General features: G+C 47.1%; 2 protein-coding genes across 3 annotated transcripts; one reads left to right on the top strand and one right to left on the bottom strand.

Moving 5' to 3' along the window:
• Positions 1-9965: 9965 nt before the first annotated feature.
• On the bottom strand, positions 9966-14819 carry LOC103643628 (uncharacterized). 2 transcript variants are annotated; one of them, XM_008666792.2, is made up of 4 exons: positions 14545-14819; positions 13879-14016; positions 10439-10533; positions 9966-10214 (listed from the first exon to the last, which is right to left on the bottom strand). In XM_008666792.2, the coding sequence occupies exons 1-3, from the start codon at positions 14635-14637 to the stop codon at positions 10477-10479; spliced, it is 288 nt and encodes a 95-aa protein (XP_008665014.1). In that variant the 5' UTR covers positions 14638-14819; the 3' UTR covers positions 9966-10214; positions 10439-10476. The 2 variants fall into 2 exon arrangements, with proteins under 2 accessions (XP_008665014.1, NP_001288544.1); NM_001301615.1 differs by having other exon boundaries at positions 9970-10265.
• Positions 14820-17000: 2181 nt separating this feature from the next.
• On the top strand, positions 17001-18662 carry LOC100282139 (uncharacterized). Its single transcript, NM_001368939.1, has one exon. The coding sequence runs from the start codon at positions 17178-17180 to the stop codon at positions 18291-18293; it is 1116 nt and encodes a 371-aa protein (NP_001355868.1). The 5' UTR covers positions 17001-17177; the 3' UTR covers positions 18294-18662.
• The last annotated feature ends 4850 nt before the right edge of the window (positions 18663-23512 follow it).

The raw sequence follows: 23512 nt of genomic DNA, 5'->3' as shown, positions 1-23512 counted from the left end.
GTAACCCCTACTGCAAGCGCATCCCCCCTTGGCGCAGGATAACACGAGCCGCGTTCTTCCCCCCTTGTGTTCCGTCTCGCGCCAACCCATCTGGGCTGGGGCACGCAGCGACAATTTTACTCGTCGGTCAAGGGACCCCCGGGGTCGAAACGCCGACATCAGCCGAGCGCGACCAGAAGTAGGAGGGGTTGTGGTTACGTGGGTGCCAAGACGTGTGGATGGATCCTATGCATGGAGAGGGTGCGACGTGCTCCAGAGGGCTCGCTGACTTCCATATAAGTTGGAGCCAGTTTCAGACCAGCAACAGACATGGGCGTAGTCCGTGTAACTCGATTCTCCCATCGGCATAAGGCAGAGGAACTACCCCTATGAAAAGGAGGCACATATCTCAGCAGGCATAGTCATCTTTTAGCTCTTGCTTTCTCTGTACCTAAGAACACATCACAATACAATTCCACAAACTCACGGGGCGTAGGGTATTACGTGCTCGGGTGGCCTGAACCTGTACAATTCCACAAACTTCATATTTCTAGCTTGATCATTTCAATGCATAGTGAATTTAAAAATCTTTGTCCATATAAGCAAACCAATATAGAGACCATATTATATCCATTGTACATTGCCTCCTTTGATGTCTGATTATCTAATAGATGATCTTTTTGTAAGGAAAATGGACCTCGGGCCATTTGGCTAAATGAGTTTTGGTGTTTGATGATTAACACAACCTGTGAACTAATGTGTTTGCTAGTGTTTATGTTTATAGTTCACAGGATGCGAAGAGGATTGGACTAAGACACTGAGGATGCAACACCTCAAATGAAGACATAAAAAGAGCTTAGAAGTCCAAGACTCAAGACCAACGGAGCCCAAGAACAAAATACAGAAGACCTAGAAGATGGGCTGTCAGCTGGCGCACCGGTGGCACACAGTTGGCTCACCGGTGGCACACAGTTGGCTCACCGGTGGCACACAGTTGGCGCACCGGTGGCACACAGTTGGCTCACCGGTGGCACACAGTTGGCACACAGGACAGCCAACAGAGTTTTCTGAGAGGAGGCACCGGACTGTCCGGTGTGCACCGGACAGTCACTATTCTGTCCGGTGCACGTAACGGCTAGCTGTCAGAACTAGCCGTTGGCTGCACGCAGTTGGCTCACTGGTGGCACACAGTTGGCTCACCGTTGGCACACTGTTGGTGCACCGGACTGTCCGGTGTGTCAGAACTAGCCGTTGGCTACACACCGTTGGCACACAGTTGGCTCACCGGTGGCACACAGTTGGCGCACCGTTGGCACACAGTTGGTGCACCGTTGGCTGACAGGACTGTCCGGTGTGCCACCCTTGTAGCAGCCTGCTTTTCAACGGCTAGTTGAGTTGGGGCCTATATATACTTCACCCAATCAGCTATTTGAAGGTGTGGGAGCCCAAGCAACATACCAAGGCATATTGTAGACATTTCCAAGTGCTCAAACACCCAAGTGCTTAATAGAATCACTCGGTGATTAGCGTAGGTGCTTTGCAAAGTGCTTATGTTAGTTAGACCGTATTAGCGCTTGCTCTTGGCGAATCCTAGTTAGTTGAGTGAGTTTAGACAAACCACACAACCCCTCGGCCCTTGCGCGGGCCGTTTTAAATGTATCGAGTGGGGCGAGAGTCTTAACCGTGACAACCGTGTTTGTGTCACGGCCGCCACCGTGTACCGGAGGGAACGAGGCCCGCGGCGTTTTGGCCGGAATCTCGATAGTGGAGACGGCGGGGAGCGTCCGAGAGGAGCCGGAAGCGGAGCACCACTTGCACGTGGAGAAGGCCCGTGGCTCTCTACGGAGTTACTCGACCGAGGTGCTTGGCCCTCGCGTGGGCTTCCCTTTGCGTAGGGGCACCAACGAGGATTAGTCGGGACCTTGCGCGGTTCCGGATACCTCGGTAAAAATATTGGCGTCATCCACAAGAGTTTGCTTCTCTACTTTGCTCTTTAAGTTTCCGCATTTATATTAAGCATTTAAGTTTCAATCTTGTATTCATGCTTATATAGTGTAGATTGAAACTTAGACATTGCGGTAGAGATAGCAACACTTAGACAAAACCTAGTTTGCACATTCTAGTTTGATTATTGGCATATGATTTGCTCTAGGGATTTAATTGTGGCCTAGTTTAGTCAAAGTTTTAGAAGTCCTAATTCACCCCCCTCTTAGACGTCACCCGTTTCCTACAAGTGGTATCAGAGCCTGGTTTGGCTCATTTGAAACGCTTTAGCTTCACCGCTAAAAGAGCCAACGCTTTTTAGAGGAAGGGATGGATACCCATAGGCCACCACTTCGACAACACTAACTTCCCATATTATAGTGCTAGAATGGCTTGTTACCTAGAGGTCGTTGATCTAGGTGTTTGGCGAGTCACTCGTGATGGGATGAAACCCCCCAAGAATCCCGAGAAACCCACCACGAGTGAGGAAAAAGAAATTCATTTAAATGCTAGAGCAAAAAATTGCTTGTATGAATCTCTTAGCATGGATATTTTTAATCAAGTATTCACCTTGAAAACTGCTAATGAGATTTGGCTAAAATTGCATGAGCTCCATGACGGCACATCAAATGTCCGTGAGCAAAAACATTGCCTAGTCTTAAATGAGTATAATTCCTTTGCTATGAGAGATGATGAGCTTGTTAGAGATATGTATTCTCGTTTAAATCTAATCATCAATGAGCTCAACTCTATTGGCATAAATAAGCTAGGTGATGCGGACATTGTAAGGAAGATTATCTCCCTGCTACCGCAACGAAGATATGGGAGCATCATGACCATCCTTCACAACATGGAGGACTTGAGTACTATGACCCCGACCATTGTGATTGGGAAAATCGCGGCTTTTGAGATGTCGCGAAAAATGTGTCGGGGAGAGGAGCCAACTTCCTCAAGGCCATATGCCTTTGCATGTGATGAAAGGAAGGGTAAAAAGAAGGATCCCACTCCAAGTTCCTCAAGTGAAGAAGAGGAAGAAGAAGAAAGTGATGATGATGAAGATAATCAACCATGCACATCAACCTCTGAGGACGAAGAAACAATCCGACGTGTCGGAAAGGTAATGGGGATGATCCGCAAGATTAATCTAATGGGTGTGCCCCTGCAGGTCGAAGATATTCTCTTTAACATTGACAGGAAAAAGCAAAGAAAGATAGGATGCTTCGCATGTGGGGAGAAGGGCCACTTCAGGGACAACTGTCCAACTATGGCCAAACCCAAAAAGGAGAGGAGCAAAGGCAAGGCGCTAACAAGTGTTAGAACTTGGGATGACTCTTCAAGTGAAGATGAACATCCAAGGACGTGCAGCCACCGGTCCTCATCACGCTCATCACGGTCATCACACAAATGCCTTATGGCAAGAGGTAACAAAAGCATTCCATCCTCTAGTGATGAAAGTAGTAGTGATGATGAAGGTGAGGGAAAGCCCTCCGTAGATGAGCTTGCGGAAGCCGTTGAATTTTTCCAGGATGTTTGCACTAAGCAAAAAGCTCAACTTAAAACCTTGAAAAATAAGTTGATTAGCTCCCAAAATGATTACAAAGGTTTGCTAGAAAAAATTGAAACTTTTGCAAACTTAAATAGTGAGCTGTCAACTAAAATTGAGCTATTAGAGTCTAGTGCTCCATCCACTGCTACCGATGATGGCCTTATTAAAAAGAATGAAAAACTTAAGGCTAAGTTAGCTAGCTCCCAAAATACTATTGAAAATTTGCTAGAGAAAATGGAAATTCTTAGCATACACAACAATGAGCTAACTACTAAGCTAGAAAACATTGGTAGCACCCCAGAAGTATCTTTGATTGAAATACCTAAAATTATTAAGAAAGATGCTTCTACTTCCTGCTTTGATTTAATTGATGATTCTAACCCCTGCAATCAAGTTCTTGTTAAGAATGTTATTATAGAAACATGTTCTGACGAGATTGCAAAGGAAAATGAGCAATTAAGGCAAGAAGTGGCTCGCCTCGGCAAGGCTTTGTATGACAAGAAAGGCAAAGCCAAACAAATCCGACCTCCATAGGATAACAGCACTGCGGGAGTGAACAAGCCTATGGAGGGAGAAACCGTGATTTGTAGGCTATGCCACATGGAAGGTCATAAGTCTTTCTAATGCAAGGCAATGACCGGGGATAAGCAAAAGCAAAAGCTCAAGCAAAAGCCAACAAACAAAATCTCCAACACCTACATCAACAAGGTGGACAAAAAGGCTGCTACACCATATTTGATCAAGAAGAAAAAGAATGGAAAGGTGATAGCAATCAAGGCCAACAAGCAAGCCAACAAAGAAAAGGGGGCCAAACACATCTGGGTGCCAAAGGAAATAATTTCAAACATGAAAAGCACCAAGAAGGTTTGGATCCCGAAAGGGAAGTGAGTGGACCGAAGGTCGTCGGGAAATTTGGAGACTTGGCAAAGTTGGGATGTATATCATGGGATACATCATATTGGATCAAGTTTAATTGCCAAGTGGGTTAGTGAAAATTTTGGACCCAAATTTCCCACCCATGACTAAGGTAACTAGATTTATTGTATTTCTTATCTTTAGATATGCGTATCTATCTACCTTGTATCTAGTTTACCTTTTATGCCTAGTATTTACTTTTGTTTTAAAATTATGCATACTAGGTAAATCACATGGTAGGACTGCTTGTCTTTAATTCAAATACTTAAGCAAACCTACATGATTTAAAACGTTTATTTAAGCACGACACATAGCTTCTCTATCACTCCATAGTAAATGATACATCAATTGATAACTTTGAATTCTACAAGTTGTATCATTTAACTTATATGTGCCAAAGTTCGGATTACAGATAATCTAACCCTCTTGATATCAAATCAAAGTGCATGTCTCCTACAAGTATTCAAAACTTGTATGCACACCTTTAGGGGGAGATTACTCTATAATCTAATACTTTGAGACTAACACCTTTTCAAGTATATTTTTATGTGATAGTCTCATTGTAAGGAAAATGAAGTCCCCGGAGAATGACAACAAACTTCCACTGCAAAATCTCCAAGAACTTTTATGTCTCACAAGCCTGCCATTGGTTTTCAATTGGTCCTCCATTGACTTTCAATTGGTATCTTTGAGACTACATTAAGTATCATTTACATGTCTTCTCCAATATTTGATTAGACTATATTTCATATCTTATACTTCCCATGTTGCTATAAATGCATATACTATTAACTCATATTTTGTTACCTATGCATAAGGGAAGTTAGTTTATTCAATTTATGTCTTGCACCTCTATTTCTCACATGCTTTTTCCTAAGTAGAAGATCCCTGCCAGGGGGAGTTTTTCTTCGTCTCTAAAGGGGGAGAAAATTCTTTCTAAAGGAGAACTCTCATTTAGGGGGAGTAATCTTTTAGTGCTTCTATTGATATTAATGGATAATTCTTTAGAGAGGGCAAGTCTTATTTGTTTCCTATATGCTTTTAATGTCTTCCTTTTCGGTGGTTGATGTCAAAGGGGGAGAAGTTGTACGGACCAAAGCAATGAAAATGTTATCAAACACCAAACACCACCAAATTAAAATTTTGATCTTTCAAGTGGTTTTTGCATTTTGGTCTAAAATAGGAAGTAATTGAATTATGGAGTTAGGGGAGGCTTAAGTCCATAATATCACTAAGTGGGGATAAAACATGCATCCTAGCAAGTAGATTGTGTATTTTCATTCAAATGTTTGTTATATTTGCTTGCTTTGGTTGTGTTGTCATCAATCACCAAAAAGGGTGAGATTGTAAGGAAAATGGACCCCGGGCCATTAGGCTAAATGAGTTTTGGTGTTTGATGATTAACACAACCTGTGAACTAATGTGTTTGCTAGTGTTTATGTTTATAGTTCACAGGATGCGAAGAGGATTGGACTAAGACACTGAGGATGCAACACCTCAAATGAAGACATAAAAAGAGCTTAGAAGTCCAAGACTCAAGACCAACGGAGCCCAAGAACAAAATACAGAAGACCTAGAAGACGGGCTGTCAGCTGGCGCACCGGTGGCACACAGTTGGCTCACCGGTGGCACACAGTTGGCGCACCGGTGGCACACAGTTGGCACACAGGACAGCCAACAGAGTTTTCTGAGAGGAGGCACCGGACTGTCCGGTGTGCACCGGACAGTCACTATTCTGTCCGGTGCACGTAACGGCTAGCTGTCAGAACTAGCCGTTGGCTGCACACAGTTGGCTCACCGGTGGCACACTGTTGGCTCACCGTTGGCACACTGTTGGTGCACCGGACTGTCCGGTGTGTCAGAACTAGCCGTTGGCTGCACACCGTTGGCACACAGTTGGCTCACCGGTGGCACACAGTTGGCGCACCGTTGACACACAGTTGGCGCACCGTTGGCTGACAGGACTGTCCGGTGTGCCACCCTTGCATCAGCCTGCTTTTCAACGGCTAGTTGAGTTGGGGCCTATATATACTTCACCCAATCAGCCATTTGAAGGTGTGGGAGCCCAAGCAACATACCAAGGCATATTGTAGACATTTCCAAGTGCTCAAACACCCAAGTGCTTAATAGAATCACTCGGTGATTAGCGTAGGTGCTTTGCGAAGTGCTTAGGTTAGTTAGACTGTATTAGCGCTTGCTCTAGGTGAATCCTAGTTAGTTGAGTGAGTTTAGACAAACCACACAACCCCTCGGCTCTTGCGTGGGCCGTTGTAATTGTATTGAGTGGGGCGAGAGTCTTGCGAAACCGTGACAACCGTGTTTGTGTCACGGCCGCCACCGTGTACCGGAGGGAACGAGGCACGCGGCGTTTCGGCCGGAAGCTCGATAGTGGAGACGGCGGGGAGCGTCCGAGAGGAGCCGGAAGTGGAGCACCACTTGCACGTGGAGAAGGCCCGTGGCTCTCTACGGAGTTACTCGATCGAGGTGCTTGGCCCTCGCGTGGGCTTTCCTTTGCGTAGGGGCACCAACGAGGATTAGTCGGGACCTTGCGCGGTTCTGGATACCTCGGTAAAAATACCGGCGTCATCCACGAGAGTTTGCTTCTCTACTTTGCTCTTTAAGTTTCCGCATTTATATTAAGCATTTAAGTTTCAATCTTGTATTCATGCTTATATAGTGTAGATTGAAACTTAGACATTGCGGTAGAGATAGCAACACTTAGACAAAACCTAGTTTGCACATTCTAGTTTGATTATTGGCATATGATTTGCTCTAGGGATTTAATTGTGGCCTAGTTTAGTAAAAGTTTTAGAAGTCCTAATTCACCCCCCTCTTAGGCGTCACCCGTTTCCTACACTTTTGTCATTTGATCTTTCATAGAATATCCCGTCTCCACATATACAAATGACCTTACTTATCGGATATCCTTATCATCGTTTGGTATTGATCTTTTATACCTTTCTACCATGAGCAATCCATATATATGAGACATTTTCATATCAAACCTTGTCTCTTGACTATTTTCAATCATGATTGCTTCTTCAACTTTATTGTTCAACACTTAGCAAACTGATTAGTCCATTAAGTGTGTTGTTATCCAAATCACCAAAGCCCACAAAACGGATAGATACACTTTCAATCTCCCTCTTTTTGGTGATTGATGACAACACTCTTAAAGCTTGTAGGAAATTGATAAACAATATTTTGAATCTTATGATATTTTTTTGCTCCCCCTAGTTATGTGCATTTAAGAGAATACCAAATTTGGCTCAAATGCCAAAAGCACATATATTGGTCAAAGTGTGGAGATAACATATAGCATAACATTCGTGGGGTGCAATGTGTCATAAAGTAAACATGATTCTCATGACATATTATTCACTCATCAATTCTCCACATTTTATGTTTTACTTATGATTCTCCCCCTTTTGTCAATTATTTCTCCCCATTTTCAAAATTCTTCTTACACTTAGTTACATAAGGCTAAAGGTAAGCTTTAATGCACAATTTATCCCCCTTTGTCATAAATCTCCAAAAAGGGTACAAAGGATATAAAGGGAAGAAATTTTGATTAAGCAAGATTTGAACACACTATCATAAAAAAGGGTCCTTAGATGCAGAGAGATAATGGAAAAGTGACATGAAGTGATGTACCTTTGTGTTTTACCTTTTCAAGAAGTTCCAGACTTGTGTTGTATTTAGAAGTGACATGAAGTAAATATGTATCAACGTGATGCTCTTGTTGGCGTAGTTGTGACATAGGTCCAAGATATCAAATGAAACTTGTCATACTAATTGGAACATAAATCTTGATACCTAGAGTCTATATGTCACCTAACATTTTCTTATCACAAGAGACATCATGAAAATTGCACAAGTACGAATTCTACAAATAGTGATCATGTAGGAAAGATACCAATTGATATTATATGATAGATAAGCAAATCACTAATTGCATATTATACTAAGCTCTCCTCATGTTTTAATGCATACCTATTGAGAGTACTTTACAATTTAAAGTACCTTTGGCACAAAAGGTATATCAATTTGGTTTGCCTCGTGCCCCTCCAACTGCCTTAACCCACTTATTGACCTTGGGATGCCTATATACCCCTAAGCTTGGGGACTGTATAAATAGCCCTTGGAGCTCACTTGTGAAGAGTAGAAGAAAGTTTGAGAGTAAATACACCCGAGTGCTTCCTCTTTTATCTAAGTAGCTTAGGTTAGTTGCTGGAAGTCGGAGTTGAGTTTGAGCTTTACCTCGCGAGTTTTGAAGTTTTCTTCGAAGTCCTTGGGTATAACTTTATAAAGGATATATACCAGGGCACCCAAGACACGTCGATAACGAAGATGTTGATTTGTGGGACTAACTCGGACTTGGCTATAAGACTTGAACTCGGACTTGGAGGAACTCAGCCCACATGTTAGGATAAAATATATGCCCTCAAATAGATAAGGAAGATGATGATTCGTGAGTGATAAGGACTATCTTGTAACAACGGCATGTCCCAACTTATAAGGTAGTGTTTGGTTGAAGAGCCAAGTAGAACGGAGCCGTTCTGTTCCAGTTTTGTTGCTGTTTGGTTACAAAGAAACTAGAACGGAATGACTCCAATTAGGGAATATTCTCCTCAGATCCGGAACCATTCCGCTCCAAAAAATCAACGGGACGGAGCCGCTCTGTTCCCATCCCGCTCTCACAGTCACGCTCTGTTCCGTTCACTCTGCAACCAAACAAAAAACAGAGCCGCTCCGTTCCAGATTACCAAACACAGAACAGAGCGGCTCCGTTCCTAGAATCAGGGATGGAACGGTTCCGTTATACTTGGCTCCTCAACCAAACACTACCTAAGAGAATCCCCATGTAAAGGTAAGATGAAGAATATGTGAAGTCTAGATAGACTAGGACTCTTTGGTCCATGTCATTGTCTGGTAAGATATCATGAGTTTCTTGTAACAAGACGCCTTCTCCCCTTGAGCTGTAAATGGAGGGACAAAGGTGCCCCTTACAGGCAAAGCACACCACATCATATGCAATAACTACCGAAATATTCAACGTAGGGTATTATCTCAGTATTATCTCATGACGACGACCCAAACCCATCTACATTCTTATATACTTGTGCTTTTACCTTACAAGGGCTCAACCTGTCGAAATTCTCGTGTCCTTGTTAATTTACCTTACAATCACCCGTACAAATTCACTGAAAAAAAATACTCGACAGTTGACCTCTATGTAGGAGCTATCATACTGATCATAGTAGATCTAACGATGTCCACGAATCACCGGCAAAGACAAGAACGATCAACACAGGACCAGATCGGACCAAAATCAGATGGGAGTAAATCAAGATATAGAGTCAAAACCGAACTTCACCACGACCCCAACTCGGTGACGAGGTGGACTCGAGATACAAGATCAGTTTCGACGCTAGATTATACTGTAGGAAGGATGAACCATGTTTACTGCAGAGCATACCTGTTCTTGTACCAGATATTAGATCCAGCGCTTTCATAATTAAAAAAAGAGTATCAAATCCAAGAAGTCAACAAACAGTACCATGGTTATTTAGCTAATAATTCTTGTCCGAGACAGCAAGTTCACTTGTGGTTACAACGGTACATTCACAAACAACACAATAGTAGGGGGGGTTTTCCCACCATTCCACATCGTCCAGGTTTAGAGGAGCAGAGCACGCCACATCCTCAATCAAAGTTTCGAACAATTTATGAGTTATGATACAGACAAGTAACGGGATCTCCTTGCACTTCGAAACTATAAGGAAGCATGCTATGAGAGGTAACGACATAACAGTAGAGATAGGCAGAAGAGTGGGCTCCCCTGCACATAAATACAATCACTCAAAAGTAAATACTTAGATAATAATTTTGCACTGAATCTGAATGAAACAAAATTACACACAAATTTGAAGCAACCAGGTCTGCAGAACCAAAAAGCTCCGCACATTCAGAACTGTAGGGATGAAGAAGAAGCGTTATCAAAATTCAAGTTACCTAGCAGGGTTAAAATACTGGCTTATCAAGGATACACTTTAGATTGAAAGGCTTGCGAAGAGAAGTTCGAGCTCCTCATCTTGAGATGTAGTCCTCTGCATTGGAGAGTGTAAGAAGTAAAGAAGAGAATTGTCAAACAAACTTGATAAAAAATAAAATAAACAGGGACAAAACTTTCTCATCACCAGAAGTTGAAAGTAATGTTTCAGATCATAGGCTTAGATAAACAGATTTTATGCAATTATTTGGTTAGACATTTATCATTCTATAGTTGTTCCGTATAAATTAAGTTTTTTTATCATAACTATCATAAGTTTTACTGCATAATAATGGAAAACATGGAAGTGGGCAAGTGGCTTTAGCAATTTTGTGTTTTAAGGGGACAAGTCAAAGAAGGTTTAAAAGATCGGCTCTTGTTTTAAGGTAAAACATAAATAGTGCAATAATAATGCTCAAACGAAACCATAATCTATTTATGTGTGCCAATACAGGGTTTGTACTCATGGAATACATTTAGTCAATTTGATCATGTTGCCATGATACATCAACCACATTTCAACCACTATGGCTAAGCAGTAGATGCAATATTCCTTGCATATAGACAGCCCACAAGCCACAATCATAAAAAGCCTGATGTATGACCATGCTCAAACTAGGTGATCAAAACATCATAATTTATCTAATAGTATGTTGAATGTGCTATTTTGCAGTCTAAAACACAGGAAAGAACTGGGTACAATATAGAAATTACATGAGGCTTCCAGTTGTCTGTCTCCATCCACAACTGGTTTAGCTAATATATTTTGGTTGTGGAACACTTTGACCCAAGTCTATTGTAAAATCAGAACTATCCTCACTAATCTAACCGTATGTGCAAGCGTGCAAGTGAGACTCCTGATCCGTTATATCATGACCCAACTGTATGTCATATTTAATATTTAAATCCTACCACCACCGGCTCACGTAGATTTATAAAAAAAACTAACAAACCCCAGGTATATCTACGAATGGATCATGATCCAACAGACAAGCGTGCTAATCTAAATAAGGCTAATCAGGACAGCATGTATTAAAATCCAATGCTTACACTTTTAATCATAAGTTTGCCACAAGGCCGTCGGAAAAATCAATTATTAAACATTGATCATTCCCTTGTTACAGCCAATGGGTTTCTTTACATATCTATAGTATAGGCCAAGTGTCTATTATGAAAATGTATCATCATGAAAGAACATGAATACCACAACTATAGAAAATTCCAACAACCACTACTGGGCATGAGACAATTTCATTTGTAGGATGGTCGAAAATTCTGAGGTATGTAGGTCTAGCTCTTCTGTGATCATGGCTTCAAAAGAAATAACACAAAAAGATTTCCAGTTCTAGAAATACACATGTAAATCTATACTATAAAAGAGTCAAGGAATTGAAAAATATAAGTTACCTACAATTTATTACCCACACGGACACACTATATAGTGATCCTTAGATTACATGATAACTTTAATCCAAAGGTGCACATTAACTGATGGTGGGCCACATATAAAAAAAACTGGATACTAAAGTCGTCTGTTTATGCGAAACACGCATTCCTGAAGCGTCCCTCCGCCCACGAACATTTTTCACCCAACTTCAATGTACCCAGCTCCTGTACCCGCCTGAGATTTTGGTGTGCCTTTTCTGCCTCTTTCCTTCCCTGCGCTGCCCCTTCCAATCCTGCTCCCCTCTGGCTCTTTCCTTGCCTAGACTAGACAAGGGCAGGCAGATACAAAAACTAAACCATATCCATGGAGAAGAATTGAAGAAAGGTGGCCACGATAGCGACATAACTGATGGAGTTCGTCATGGCACATATCGAGGCCTCCCCAGGCACACCGAGAAGGTGGGACATGTCCACATCCTCCACAAGCAGATGGGCAGCAACTACCCGTGCACCCAAGCCACCACGCTCGTCCCCTTCTTCACGTATGCACCTCAGCCCCAAGAACCACTGCCCTACCTCTACCTCATGTATGTGCCACCCTTCCCCGAGCTCCCACGCCTCAACTCTAACTACCCACCCTCCCCCCAACTCTAATCTTCTCTTAACTTTCCTCATCATGTTGCGTTTTACAATTTCAGGATAATGTTTATTAAAGACATAGACATGCTTTTACATAAACACAACTACAGGTGCATAACTATTATTGTACCTACTGTACTTGTTATTTCACATTGTTATTGAATGATAGAACCAGGCAGCCAATCCTGTGTTCTCGTTGCATCAATATGGATCGTGAATCAAATGCCTGAGTACATTAGATTGATGTTTTTTCTATATTAAAGGTCCCATCTTGTACATTTGGCTCCTTGCAAATTTCCTTGCTCGAGGGCTCAAATCTGCTTATTGTATCACACTCCTCATCAAAATCTGGCTGGCACATATAGATGAAACAGCCTACTTATGGCTAGAATGACCTAATAAAGAACAGAGTTAAATACTAGTGCAATAAGGCATAAAGAATAATTCTTCCTTGCAACTGATTATGAAAAAACTTCTGACTATGACTCCTGTTATAGACACAAGAAAAAGATATATCTTCGAAAAGCACGAGTCATATTATGTACCAGAGATGAAATATTGAAGATAATGAAAAGGTTGCTCAACAGTCAGTGGTGGCAAACACAGTCACACACTTTGATGGCTCCGCATGAAAAGAAAGGTCACTGAGGACTAGACACAGGCGTGGACATGGTTTGTGCAGTCATCCAGAGACGTTGATCGATTATTTTCTAAACTTTGTAATATGTGCATGTGCCAGGTAATGAGGAAGAGTAAAGAATGGCTAAAAATGATAATACCAACACAATTATCATGCGAAGTTTAGTTCTAAGATTGAGGCTTTCAAAATAGAGATAACATGTATATTAATTTTAATTTTTGAAAACATATTAAAACTTACTGTCTCAACTTGCCATAAATATTCTAAGATTATGTAACACTGGCAAGAGTATTGTATTCTTTTTATAGAAGAATATGTGTAAATCCTGTATTTTGGGTGGGCTACCTTGCAAACTCCATTCTGTCACGTGAATATATTTATCACAATCTACAACCTCTCTCATTCTCAATATTATTTATTTAATTCCTTATTGATCATATATAAATTCTCTAATGACAACCATAAACATGTGCGTGTCACACACGCACTTCCTCTAGTGCAATGTTGATGCTCATCATTTAATTGTGATGAGGCATATTTACTGTGTTTTACCAACAGTCAAATCATGGAAAACTAAAATACATGAAACAGCAGGTTGTGCTACACTGCTGAATGAACACATATAATAGGACGATAGGGCATACCACCAGCATAGAGTTGTTCAAAGAAATTATGAGTCTACAACAGCATTTGTGAGAATTAGTGAAAGCCTCTCGTTCAGAATGCAGATAGGCTCACCTTGATGGACAGCAGATGACGAAGTTTGTTTAGCACCTTCATGCGGTGTATGGCGTAGGAACTATGAGCTGGTAGGTCGTTAACCCTCACTATCTCGGCATCGATGGCAGCCTCCCTGTCCCCTTTCTGTGCCCCATTCTGCTCGCTAGCAAAATCAGCTTTTAATCAGTGAACTAAAAGACAGACCTATCAACTGAAACTAGATGCAGTAGTAGGCAGTTGTGTGCTTTGAACACGCAAGCCAGAAAAAACAAATCCTACGGATGCCAAAAAAAAAACCACACATGATATATATACTTAACCATACCCTCTAGAGTCTCTTTCACATAAGTTTACAAAAGAAACCAGAATCGAGATTTCACTTAGATAAACCGTAGTGACCCCTTTTGCAGTTATTATTAACATAAACGGCTCATGTCTTGATCCACTGTTTCTTGAATCCCCTAGAGCTAGAGGGGTGGAATAAGCAATGGCGCAGAGCCATACAGCATAGCAGAGATTACCCTAGGAACACAGACATACATCGATATTTCTAATGTAAAGATCAGACAAAGAGAACATAGACCTAGATTCCAGAAAACCCGTTGGGAATCCTAACCCGTTGCGAGGAGGCAACAAGCTCACGGCGTGGAGATTGGGGCTAGAGAAAGCAAGGAAGAGGAATACCGCAGCAGCAGCAGCAGCAGCAGCAGAAGGGTTGGTGGCGAGTGCGGTGCTGTTGCCGCGGTAGAAGGGCGTGTTGCTACCCCCTCCTTCCATGATTCAATTCTCTGTGAACGGTCGAATTGCCTGTGGTGAGCGCAACGAGAAGGGTGAAGGGACGCAGAAGGAACTCGGATTCTCGGAAGGTTCTAGAGTCCCGCCGCCGCTGCCTCCTCTGGAATCGTGATTACCGAGTCCGAGCCAGACGATCTGGACGGAACAGAGGACGTGGCGAGCCTGATCGACGTGGCCCATCTTTTGGCCCAATAATACAAACTGGGCTGCTGCCCTTGTGTTTTTTTTTTGGGAACTCTGTAAATCGGCCTAGAAAAGAAAGCACCTAACACGAGATAATTGCCATTATAGAAGAAGAGAGAAGGGGATTCAACGAAATGGAGGCGTTGGCGTTGGTTTCTCTGTTTTAGAGACGCAGCCGACAGACAAACTCTAAAATGGATACGAGACAACACTTGGAGCTACGTAAACAGGTATCAGTGTCCTGTCACCGTTTACCGTTCCCGTACGCAGACGCCGTCTGGCATACTCTTCTCGTCTCCGTCGCTTCTTCTTCGCCGGCGACGAGGAGGCCCGTGCGGAGCGCATGAGAGACGTCTCCAGAATAGCCTCCGTCTTGCGACCCCGCGGCGCAGGAGCGCACGCCGGCGAGATACCTGGCTCCCGCAGCGGCGGGTTGTCCAGGAAGCTCTTGTCGTAGGCCCCGGTGGCTAGGCCGGCCGGAACCTGGCCGCTAAGCTGGTTGGAGGACAGATTGAGGGAGGTGAGTCGCAGGTTCGCAAGCGCCGGCGGTATGGCACCGGAGAGCTCGTTTGACGACAGGTCAAGGACGCTGAGCACCGGCATGACGACGAGGAGGAGTTCGAGGAGAAGCGGCCGCGTCGGTGCAGTGCGGACGGACTCGCCATATACTCGGCCGATGAGCTCGGGTTCAGCAAGGCCAACGCCGGTGGCACCCCGATGTGCCCGTTCGACTGCGACTGCTGCTTCTGAGCTCTGAGTTTGTCGGCTGCCTCTCCCCTGCCGGAGGTGATTTGCACGAGGCTAATTCCAGTGTAGTTGTACTTGATGAATTCGGTGGTGTGTCCGCTTACATTTGTGCTCTGATGAAATGGAAATTTTGATCCTGAAATTCAGAGTCAATGCTTACTGACTGGAGCATTAAGAATTTATGTTGACACATCTAGAGCTTGTTGTTTGTTGATCAGCCGTAGCTAAATACCTAGCGTTTCAGTGCAACACAATTTGCCAAGTATGTCATATATCACTGAGCGTGTTTTTGTGGGCATTGCATCTGACAAGCTCGACCTTTTCCCCAGTGCGGTAAATGCGGTTTTTATTATCTGGCTGAAGAATACGTTCCAATGGGAGGATCAACTCAGAAATGAGGTTTTTCTTATCGTGCGATACTGTCTGTGGCTGCTGCTTGATTGCTTTGAGAAACAGAAAATATATATCAGGGCCCAAAGGAATGGGATGCCAGATGCCCAGATTACACCAGACAAATCTTGAAGGCTTCTTGTTGGCTCTGTCGATACATATTTTATGGTGATTTTGCTTACATTCTTTCTGGGGCATGCCTCACACTGATGAAAATTTAGTATGTGTTTTCTCGTGCTTTGAAACAAAAAAAATGAAATTAGGCAGAAGTAAGCCATGATTATAAACTTCGCTTATTGTGTGGTGGAATGGTAGTATCCAAGTATCACTACCTCTATGCAGATCGACTGAGTCAGCATGGAGAAGATAGCAGGCGTATACGCCCCAAACTTGACATGAGCAGGAACCAGCTCATCGGAGAGATACCAGCAGAGCTGGGCGCCATGCCGGTGCTCAGCGTCCTTGACCTGTCGTCGAACGAGCTCTCCGGTGCCATACCGCCGGCGCTTGCGAACCTGCGACTCACCTCCCTCAACCTGTTCTCCAACCAGCTTAGCGGCCAGGTTCCAGCCGGCCTAGCCACCGGGGCCTAGGACAAGAGCTTCCTGGACAACCCCGGCGTCTGCACCGACGCTGCGGGAGCCGGGTATCTCGCCGGCGTGCGCTCTTGCGCCGCGGGGTCGCAAGACGGAGGCTATTCCGGAGGCGTCTCTCATGCGCTCCGCACGAGCCTCCTTGTCGCCGGCGAAGGAGAAGCGACGGAGACGAGAAGAGTACGCCAGACGGCGTCTGCACACGGGAACGGTAAACGGTGACAGGACACTGATACCTGTTTAGGCAGCCGCAAATGCTGTCTCATATCTATTTTAGAGTTTGTCTGTCGGCTGCGTCTCCAAAATAGAGAAGCCAACGCCAACGCCTCCATTTCGTCGAATCCCCTTCTCTCTTCTTCTATAATGGCAATTATCTCACCTAACACCGGACTCATCGCCGCCTCCTTCGCCGTTTCGCCTTCCACTTTTCCGCGCCGCCGGTTCGTGCCAAAACCCTACTCCCTACAAAATGCAGCGGCGCCTAAGCTGAAATCGGTGAATCGTGCGCCGCGGCGAAGAGAGAACTCGAACTCGGCAGGACTTGTGCGGAATAGGAGGGGAGCGGCCGAGCGGTGGTCAGAGAGGGAGATAGAGATCATCAGGTTTGCCATGTCCTCCAGGGCTGGCGGCGGCAAGCCGTTGTGGTCTGCCTCCACCATCGTCGCCAAAGTCGCGAGTGGGTACCACATCCTCAGGATCGATGGCTACTCCAGGACCATGGAGACCCCCACAGGAGAGTCCATCGCGTCCCTCCCGTTCTCGGTGGGCGGCCGTTGCTGGCGCATTCGCTACTACCCCAACGGCGACAAGTTGGAGAATAAAGAATACATCTCGCTTTATCTTAATCTCCACGACAGAAGCGTCGAGGCAGAGAAGGCGCAGTTAATGTTCCGTTTCGTCGGTGACGTAGCGGAGCAGCCGTTGATTCTGGGAAGACTGCATACCTTCGAAAAGCAAGGTTGGGGGTACGCCAAGTTCATCAAAAGGAAAGATTTGGAAGAGTCGAAGCATCTCGTGGACGATTCTTTTTCCATCAGATGCGATGTGGCCGTGCGCTTCAACGATGTCCGCGTGGAGAAGGCGCCGGAAGCCGCTGCTGCAGCAGCTATGATTTCCGTGCAACCATCTGACCTGCACCAGCACCTCGGCAGTCTCCTGCTGACCCAGAAGGGCGCCGATGTGGTGTTTGACGTCGCCGGTGAGACGTTCGCAGCGCACCGGTGCGTGCTCGCAGCCCGCTCTCCTGTCTTCACTGCAGAGCTCTTTGGTGCGATGAAAGAGGGCCACACCGGAGGCGTGGTGCGCATAGAGGACATGGAACCTCGGGCGTTCAAGGCATTGCTCTACTTCCTTTACACCGATTTACTATTCCCAAAGACAATGGCAACGACGATGAATCAATCTGAAGACGGAGACGTAGGCGGCGACGATGAAGACGTTCTGTGTCAGCACCTACTGGTCGCTGCAGACAAATACAACTTGGAGAGGCTGAAATCGCTATGTGAAAAGAAGCTGTCTGAGTGCATCCATGTGGGCACGGTAGCAATCATCCTGACGCTAGCTGAGCAACACCGCTGCCCTGGACTGAAGAAGGTGTGCCTCCATTTTCTCAGATCTCCTGCAAATTTGAGGGCAGTCGCCTCCAGCGACGCCTTTAAGCATCTGAGCAGCAGCTGCCCCTCTGTTATGGTGGAGTTGGTTGCCATGCTTGGCAACTCAGCGTAGACCTTCATCTAAGCAGCAAACTGCACTTGGTGATTTTTTCTGGATCGACTTGTATTATCAAGCGGTCTTGGAAAAATGCTACTAGTTCATAGTTTCCACTTCCAGTAGCTATGCATCCTAAGTTTCAAGGTAGATTCTGAAGTAGTTGAATCCGTTGGCGCTTTTGGTACACCATTTCGCAGCGGATGATTTTGGTATCTGGTAGCTAGCTTTGAATGTCTGCCAGAAGCCCAGAAGTCCATCTATGTCCTTAACATACAATTCTCAGACGTTGGAAACTTGGAATGCAATGCAGTTCTTGTTATTGTTATTAAGTTGTAGAATTCGTTTACTTCTAGTTCTCTAGCCGTCAATCTAGATGCATATATACATCGTTGTCAGATCATCATATATATATATATACAGCATCACGTTGGAGTTGGTTGTTTTGTGGTTGCCTATGGAGATGGACATCTACACTAGCTTTGCTGCAACATCTTCGCTTTTATTTGGATGCACATTTCTGATTGTAACACTGAGCATGCTTGCTGCTGTGAAACTGAGATGTATTTTGATCGAAACAAAGTCAAACCATATGCATTGGCCATGTTAAAAACATATCTTGATGTGGAGAATGACGATTCCGATCAATCTCAAAGCCAGATTATTCCCTTGTCAAACGATGTGATCTCTTATTATCGTATGTACTGTTGATGGTGAAGATAATCTAAATGTTAGGAATGACTCGGTCCGATAACCGAGTTGGAATCTATCTCGTTTCCTCCTTCCGTTAGATTCGCGTCGGCTGGGGCGCAAACTGTTTTCTGGTTGTGTCTCAAGAAGTCATATTAATAAGCGCCATTGCATTCTGCCTTCGCTAAACCTTTGGCCGCCATAGCTCAGAAATGACTTGAGCCTCTGTTTGATTCGCTGTTTAATTTGTCATACTTTATCTAACTTTTTTCTTCCTTAAGATTGAGTTCTTCAGTTCAAACTACTAATCTTAGACGAAGTGTGTCATAGTTAGCCATAAACTCTTTTGCATTACTCTAGTGACTGGATTAACCCTAATGGCCTCCGTCGATCCCAATGCCCCTTTAGCACCATGCAACGATGGGGCCGAGGGAGACGAACAAAGGCAGCGCCACCACCTAACGTCGTCACTGTATTAGCCAACGTCGCCGGCCTCAACATTGGACCAAAAGGTATATTGGCAAGTTCCTCTCTCCCAATCTCTCTAATGCTAGATCTATGAGTATCAGTTCGTTATTGAGTCGCTCCATGTCTCTAATGCTAGACCTATGGGTATCAATTCATTATCGAGTCACTGGATTGAAATGGGGAGTGGGGACTTAGCTATTGTTTGGTTCACATATTTGTAACGTAAATGGAAACTGATAACTTTAAACCATGTTCGGTTAAATTTAACCATAATTAGATACCACACCATAAATTGATATCATTATATTTAAACTTGTTACCGTTAGTAATCGAGTGTGAATCATTACCGTTACTATTTATGTTACATTTTGTGTATCAAATGGCACCTTAGTGGTACTGTCTTGCTGTAACTTGTAAGCGCAGTAAATTTAGAAAGATTCTAAGGGTGTGTTTGGTTGAGAAGTGGGACAGAATAGAGTGGCCCCATTCCAACAAAATAAGAGCGAAATGGTTACTGGATCTATCGGCGTTTCGAACCCGGGGAGTCCCTAGACCGACGAGTAAATTGTCGCCGCGTGCCCCAGCCCAGATGGGTCGGCGCGAGACGGAGCGCGAAGGGGGGGAAGAAGCCGGAGGGAGACAGGCGTGAGAGGTGAAACCCGCGGCCTTCGTGTTTGTCCCGCGCCCAGGTCGGGTGCGCTTGCAGTAGGGGGTTACAAGCGTCCACGCGGGAGGGAGCGAGCGGCCTTACGCGAGCGCCGTCCCGTCCTTCCCTGCGCGGCCAACCCTCTGTGAGAGGGCCCTGGACCTTCCTTTTATAGGCGTAAGGAAAGGATCCAGGTGTACAATGGGGGTGTAGCAGTGTGCTAACGTGTCTAGCGGAGGAGAGCTAGTGCCCTAAGTACATGCCATCGTGGCAGCCGGAGGGGTTTTGGCACCCGGTTCGTGTGGTGTCGTGGCCGTCGGAGGAGCGCTGGAGCCTGGCGGAAGGACAGCTGTTGAGGCTGTCGAGTCCTTGCTGACGTCCTCTTGCTTCCGTAAGGGGGCTAAGAGTCGCCGTCGTCATGGAGCGTGCGGGGCGCCATCATTACTTGTTTAGCGGAGCGAGCCAGATGGGACGCCGGTCTTGTTCCCCGTAGCCTGAGTCGGCTTGGGGTAGGGTAATGATGGCGCCTCCTTTGACGTGGTCGGTCCGAGCCCTGGGTTGGGCGAGGTGGAGGCTCCTCCGAGGTCGAGGTCGAGTCTGTCTTCCAAGGCCGAGGTCGAGTCCGAGCCCCTGGGTCGGGCGAGGCGGAGACTGTCGGCTGAGGCCAGGGCTGAGTCCGAGCCCTGGGGTTGGGCGAAGCGGAGTTCGTCATCTTCCGGGGCTGAGCCCGAGTCCGAGCCCTGGGGTCGGGCGAAGCGGAGTTCGTCGTCTTCCGGGGCTGAGCCCGAGTCCGAGCCCTGGGGTCGGGCGAAGCGGAGTTCGTCGTCTTCCGGGGCTGAGCCCGTGTCCGAGCCCTGGGGTCGGGCGAAGCGGAGTTCGTCGTCTTCCGGGGTTGAGCCCGTGTCCGAGCCCTGGGGTCGGGCGAAGCGGAGTTCGTCGTCTTCCGGGGCTGAGCCCGTGTCCGAGCCCTGGGGTCGGGCGGAGTGGAGTTTCCTATGGCGCCTGAGGCTGGACTTGGCTGCTGTCAGCCTCACTCTGTCGAGTGGCACAGCAGTCAGAGCGGCGCAGGCGGCGCTGTCCTCTTGTCAGGCCAGTCAGTGGAGCGGCGAAGTGACTACGGTCACTTCGGCCCTGTCGACTGGAGGGCGCGCGTCAGGATAAAGGTGTCAGGCCACCTTTGCATTAAATGCCCCTGCGATTCGGTCGGTTGGCGTGGTGATTTGGCCAAGGTTGCTTCTTGGTGAAGACTGGGCCTCGGGCGAGCCGAAGGTGTGTCTGTTGCTGGAGGGGGTCCTCGGGCGAGACGTAAATCCTCCGGGGTCGGCTGCCTTTGCCCGAGGCTGGGCTCGGGCGAGGCGTGATCGCGTCCCTCGAATGGACCGATCCTTGACTTAATCGCACCCATCAGGCCTTTGCAGCTTTGTGCTGATGGGGGTTACCAGCTGAGATTTAGGAGTCTTGAGGGTACCGCTAATTATGGTCCCCGACAGTAGCCCCCCGAGCCTCGAAGGGAGTGTTAATACTCGCTTGGAGGCTTTTGTCGCAGTTTTTTGCAAGGGGACCTGCCTTTCTCGGTTGCGTTTTGTGCCGGTGGGTGCGCGCGAGCGCACCCGCCGGGTGTAGCCCCCGAGGCCTCGGAGGAGTGGTTTGACTTCTTCGAGGTCTTAATGCATTTCGCAATGCTTCGGCTGGTCTGGTTGTTCCCTCATGCGATCTGGCCGTAGCCCGGGTGCACGGTCGGATCCCAAGTTCTCGGGCTGGTATGTTGACGCTGTCAACGGTTTGGCCGGAGCCGGGTTTGCGAGAGCAGCCCCCGAGCCTCCGCACGGGGCGAGAGGACGGTCAAGGACAGACTCGACTTTTTTACATACGCCCCTGCGTCGCCTTTCCGCAAGGAGGAGGGGGGAAAGCGCCATGTTGCCCTTGGAGGGCGCCGAATATGGTGTCTCCAGTGAGCTGCTGACGGGTAATCCGAGTGGACGCCCGTGCCCCATTTGTTAGGGGTCGGCTAGAGGCCCAGAGGCGCGCTCCAAAAGTACCTATGGGTGATCTTCCGGACTCGGTCCCCTTTTGACGGGGTCCGAGGGCTCGATGCCTCCCTCTGATGGGATTCCGTTACAAGATCGTTCCCGCTGGTCTCAGAAATGTCCTAGGGTACCTCGGGAGCGTAGCCCGAGCCTTGGTTATGTATCGAACGTACCCAGGGTCATCCCTCGCTCTGTGTCTGAGGCGGCTGTGAACCCTTCGTGGGCCAGCCTTCGAACCCCTAATCAGTAGTGGGCGCGGAGCCCGAGTGGCCTGAGGCGGCCGTTGAACCCTTCCGAGGGGCCGGCCCTCGAACCTCTCACCAGTAGTGGGCGCGGAGCCCGAGCACTCTGAGGCGGCTGTTGAACCCCTCCGAGGGGCCAGCCTTCGAACCTCTGATCAGTAGGGGGGCTCGGGCCCGTTTCCTTCGCAGAGAAGGATCCCTTTCGGGGTATCCCCCTTTCCCGGTCCCTGTTGTAAGAGAGAGAAAGAGGAAAAGGGAAAGAATATGAAATCGAGATGACGTGGCGCACCTTTTTTGACGCGGTCATTATGGCGAAGGCGAAGCGTCGCCCGCTTATCCTGCCAAGGGCGCCGCCTGTCCCGCCGCGGAGTTAATGCGACGGGGCGAGTGGTTCGTGGGGCAGCCGTTGCGCGGGCGCGGGCCGTTCGAGGAACGGAACACGGGCGTGTCGTCTTCATGCCGTGGGAGAGGGTTCTCTCGCTGTCCCACGAGGGGATGTGAGCTTGACTGACGACGTGACCGCTGCTTCTGCCCGCCTGCCACCGCCATTACTGCCGGCCCATTTTTGGCCGCATCGACCGTCGCGCCTTCTCCCGCGGCTGACTGGCCCGTGACCGATGCGCCTGGCTGGCACTGTTGGGTCATACGCAGGGTTGCCTCGAGTCGCGGTACTGGTTCCGCAGTCGAGGAGGCGCGGTAGTGGCGCGAGTGGCGGTGCAGTTGCTCGCACGTAGCAACCGGCGCGCCGGTTGCATGACGTGTGGGCCTAGGCCTCCATGCTGGGCGTGTTGGAGTCGGAGGGGTGCGCCCACTTGGCGCGGTTGCATGCCGACTGCACGGCTGTCCGCCCTTTCACCCGCTGGTCTGGGCGAAAGTGGAGGAATGCTTATAACCGTTGGGCAGTTGCATGCGCCGCGCGCGGCAGTTTGGCTTCTTCTGCCCTGGGCCAGCTTGCATGACACGTGGGACCCAGCCCCCGTGCCGTAGGGGGAGGACCTTGGAGCGTGTTGGAGAAGACTCAGCCCGCGATGGCTGAGGACGCAAGTGGGGAGAGTCGCCTTTAAAAGGAGGGTGATCCCCTTGAAAGGCGACCATGTCTTTGCGCTCCCTTATGCATCGCGTCTTTCCACCTTCCGAGCCCCCGGATGGGGAACACCCACAATC

The sequence above is a fragment of the Zea mays genome, chromosome 1 (genome assembly GCF_902167145.1).
Source record: "Zea mays cultivar B73 chromosome 1, Zm-B73-REFERENCE-NAM-5.0, whole genome shotgun sequence".
Lineage (NCBI taxonomy): Eukaryota > Viridiplantae > Streptophyta > Magnoliopsida > Poales > Poaceae > Zea > Zea mays.
The sequence above is the reverse complement of the archived record's forward strand: the minus strand, read 5'-3'. Positions and strand labels throughout refer to the sequence as shown.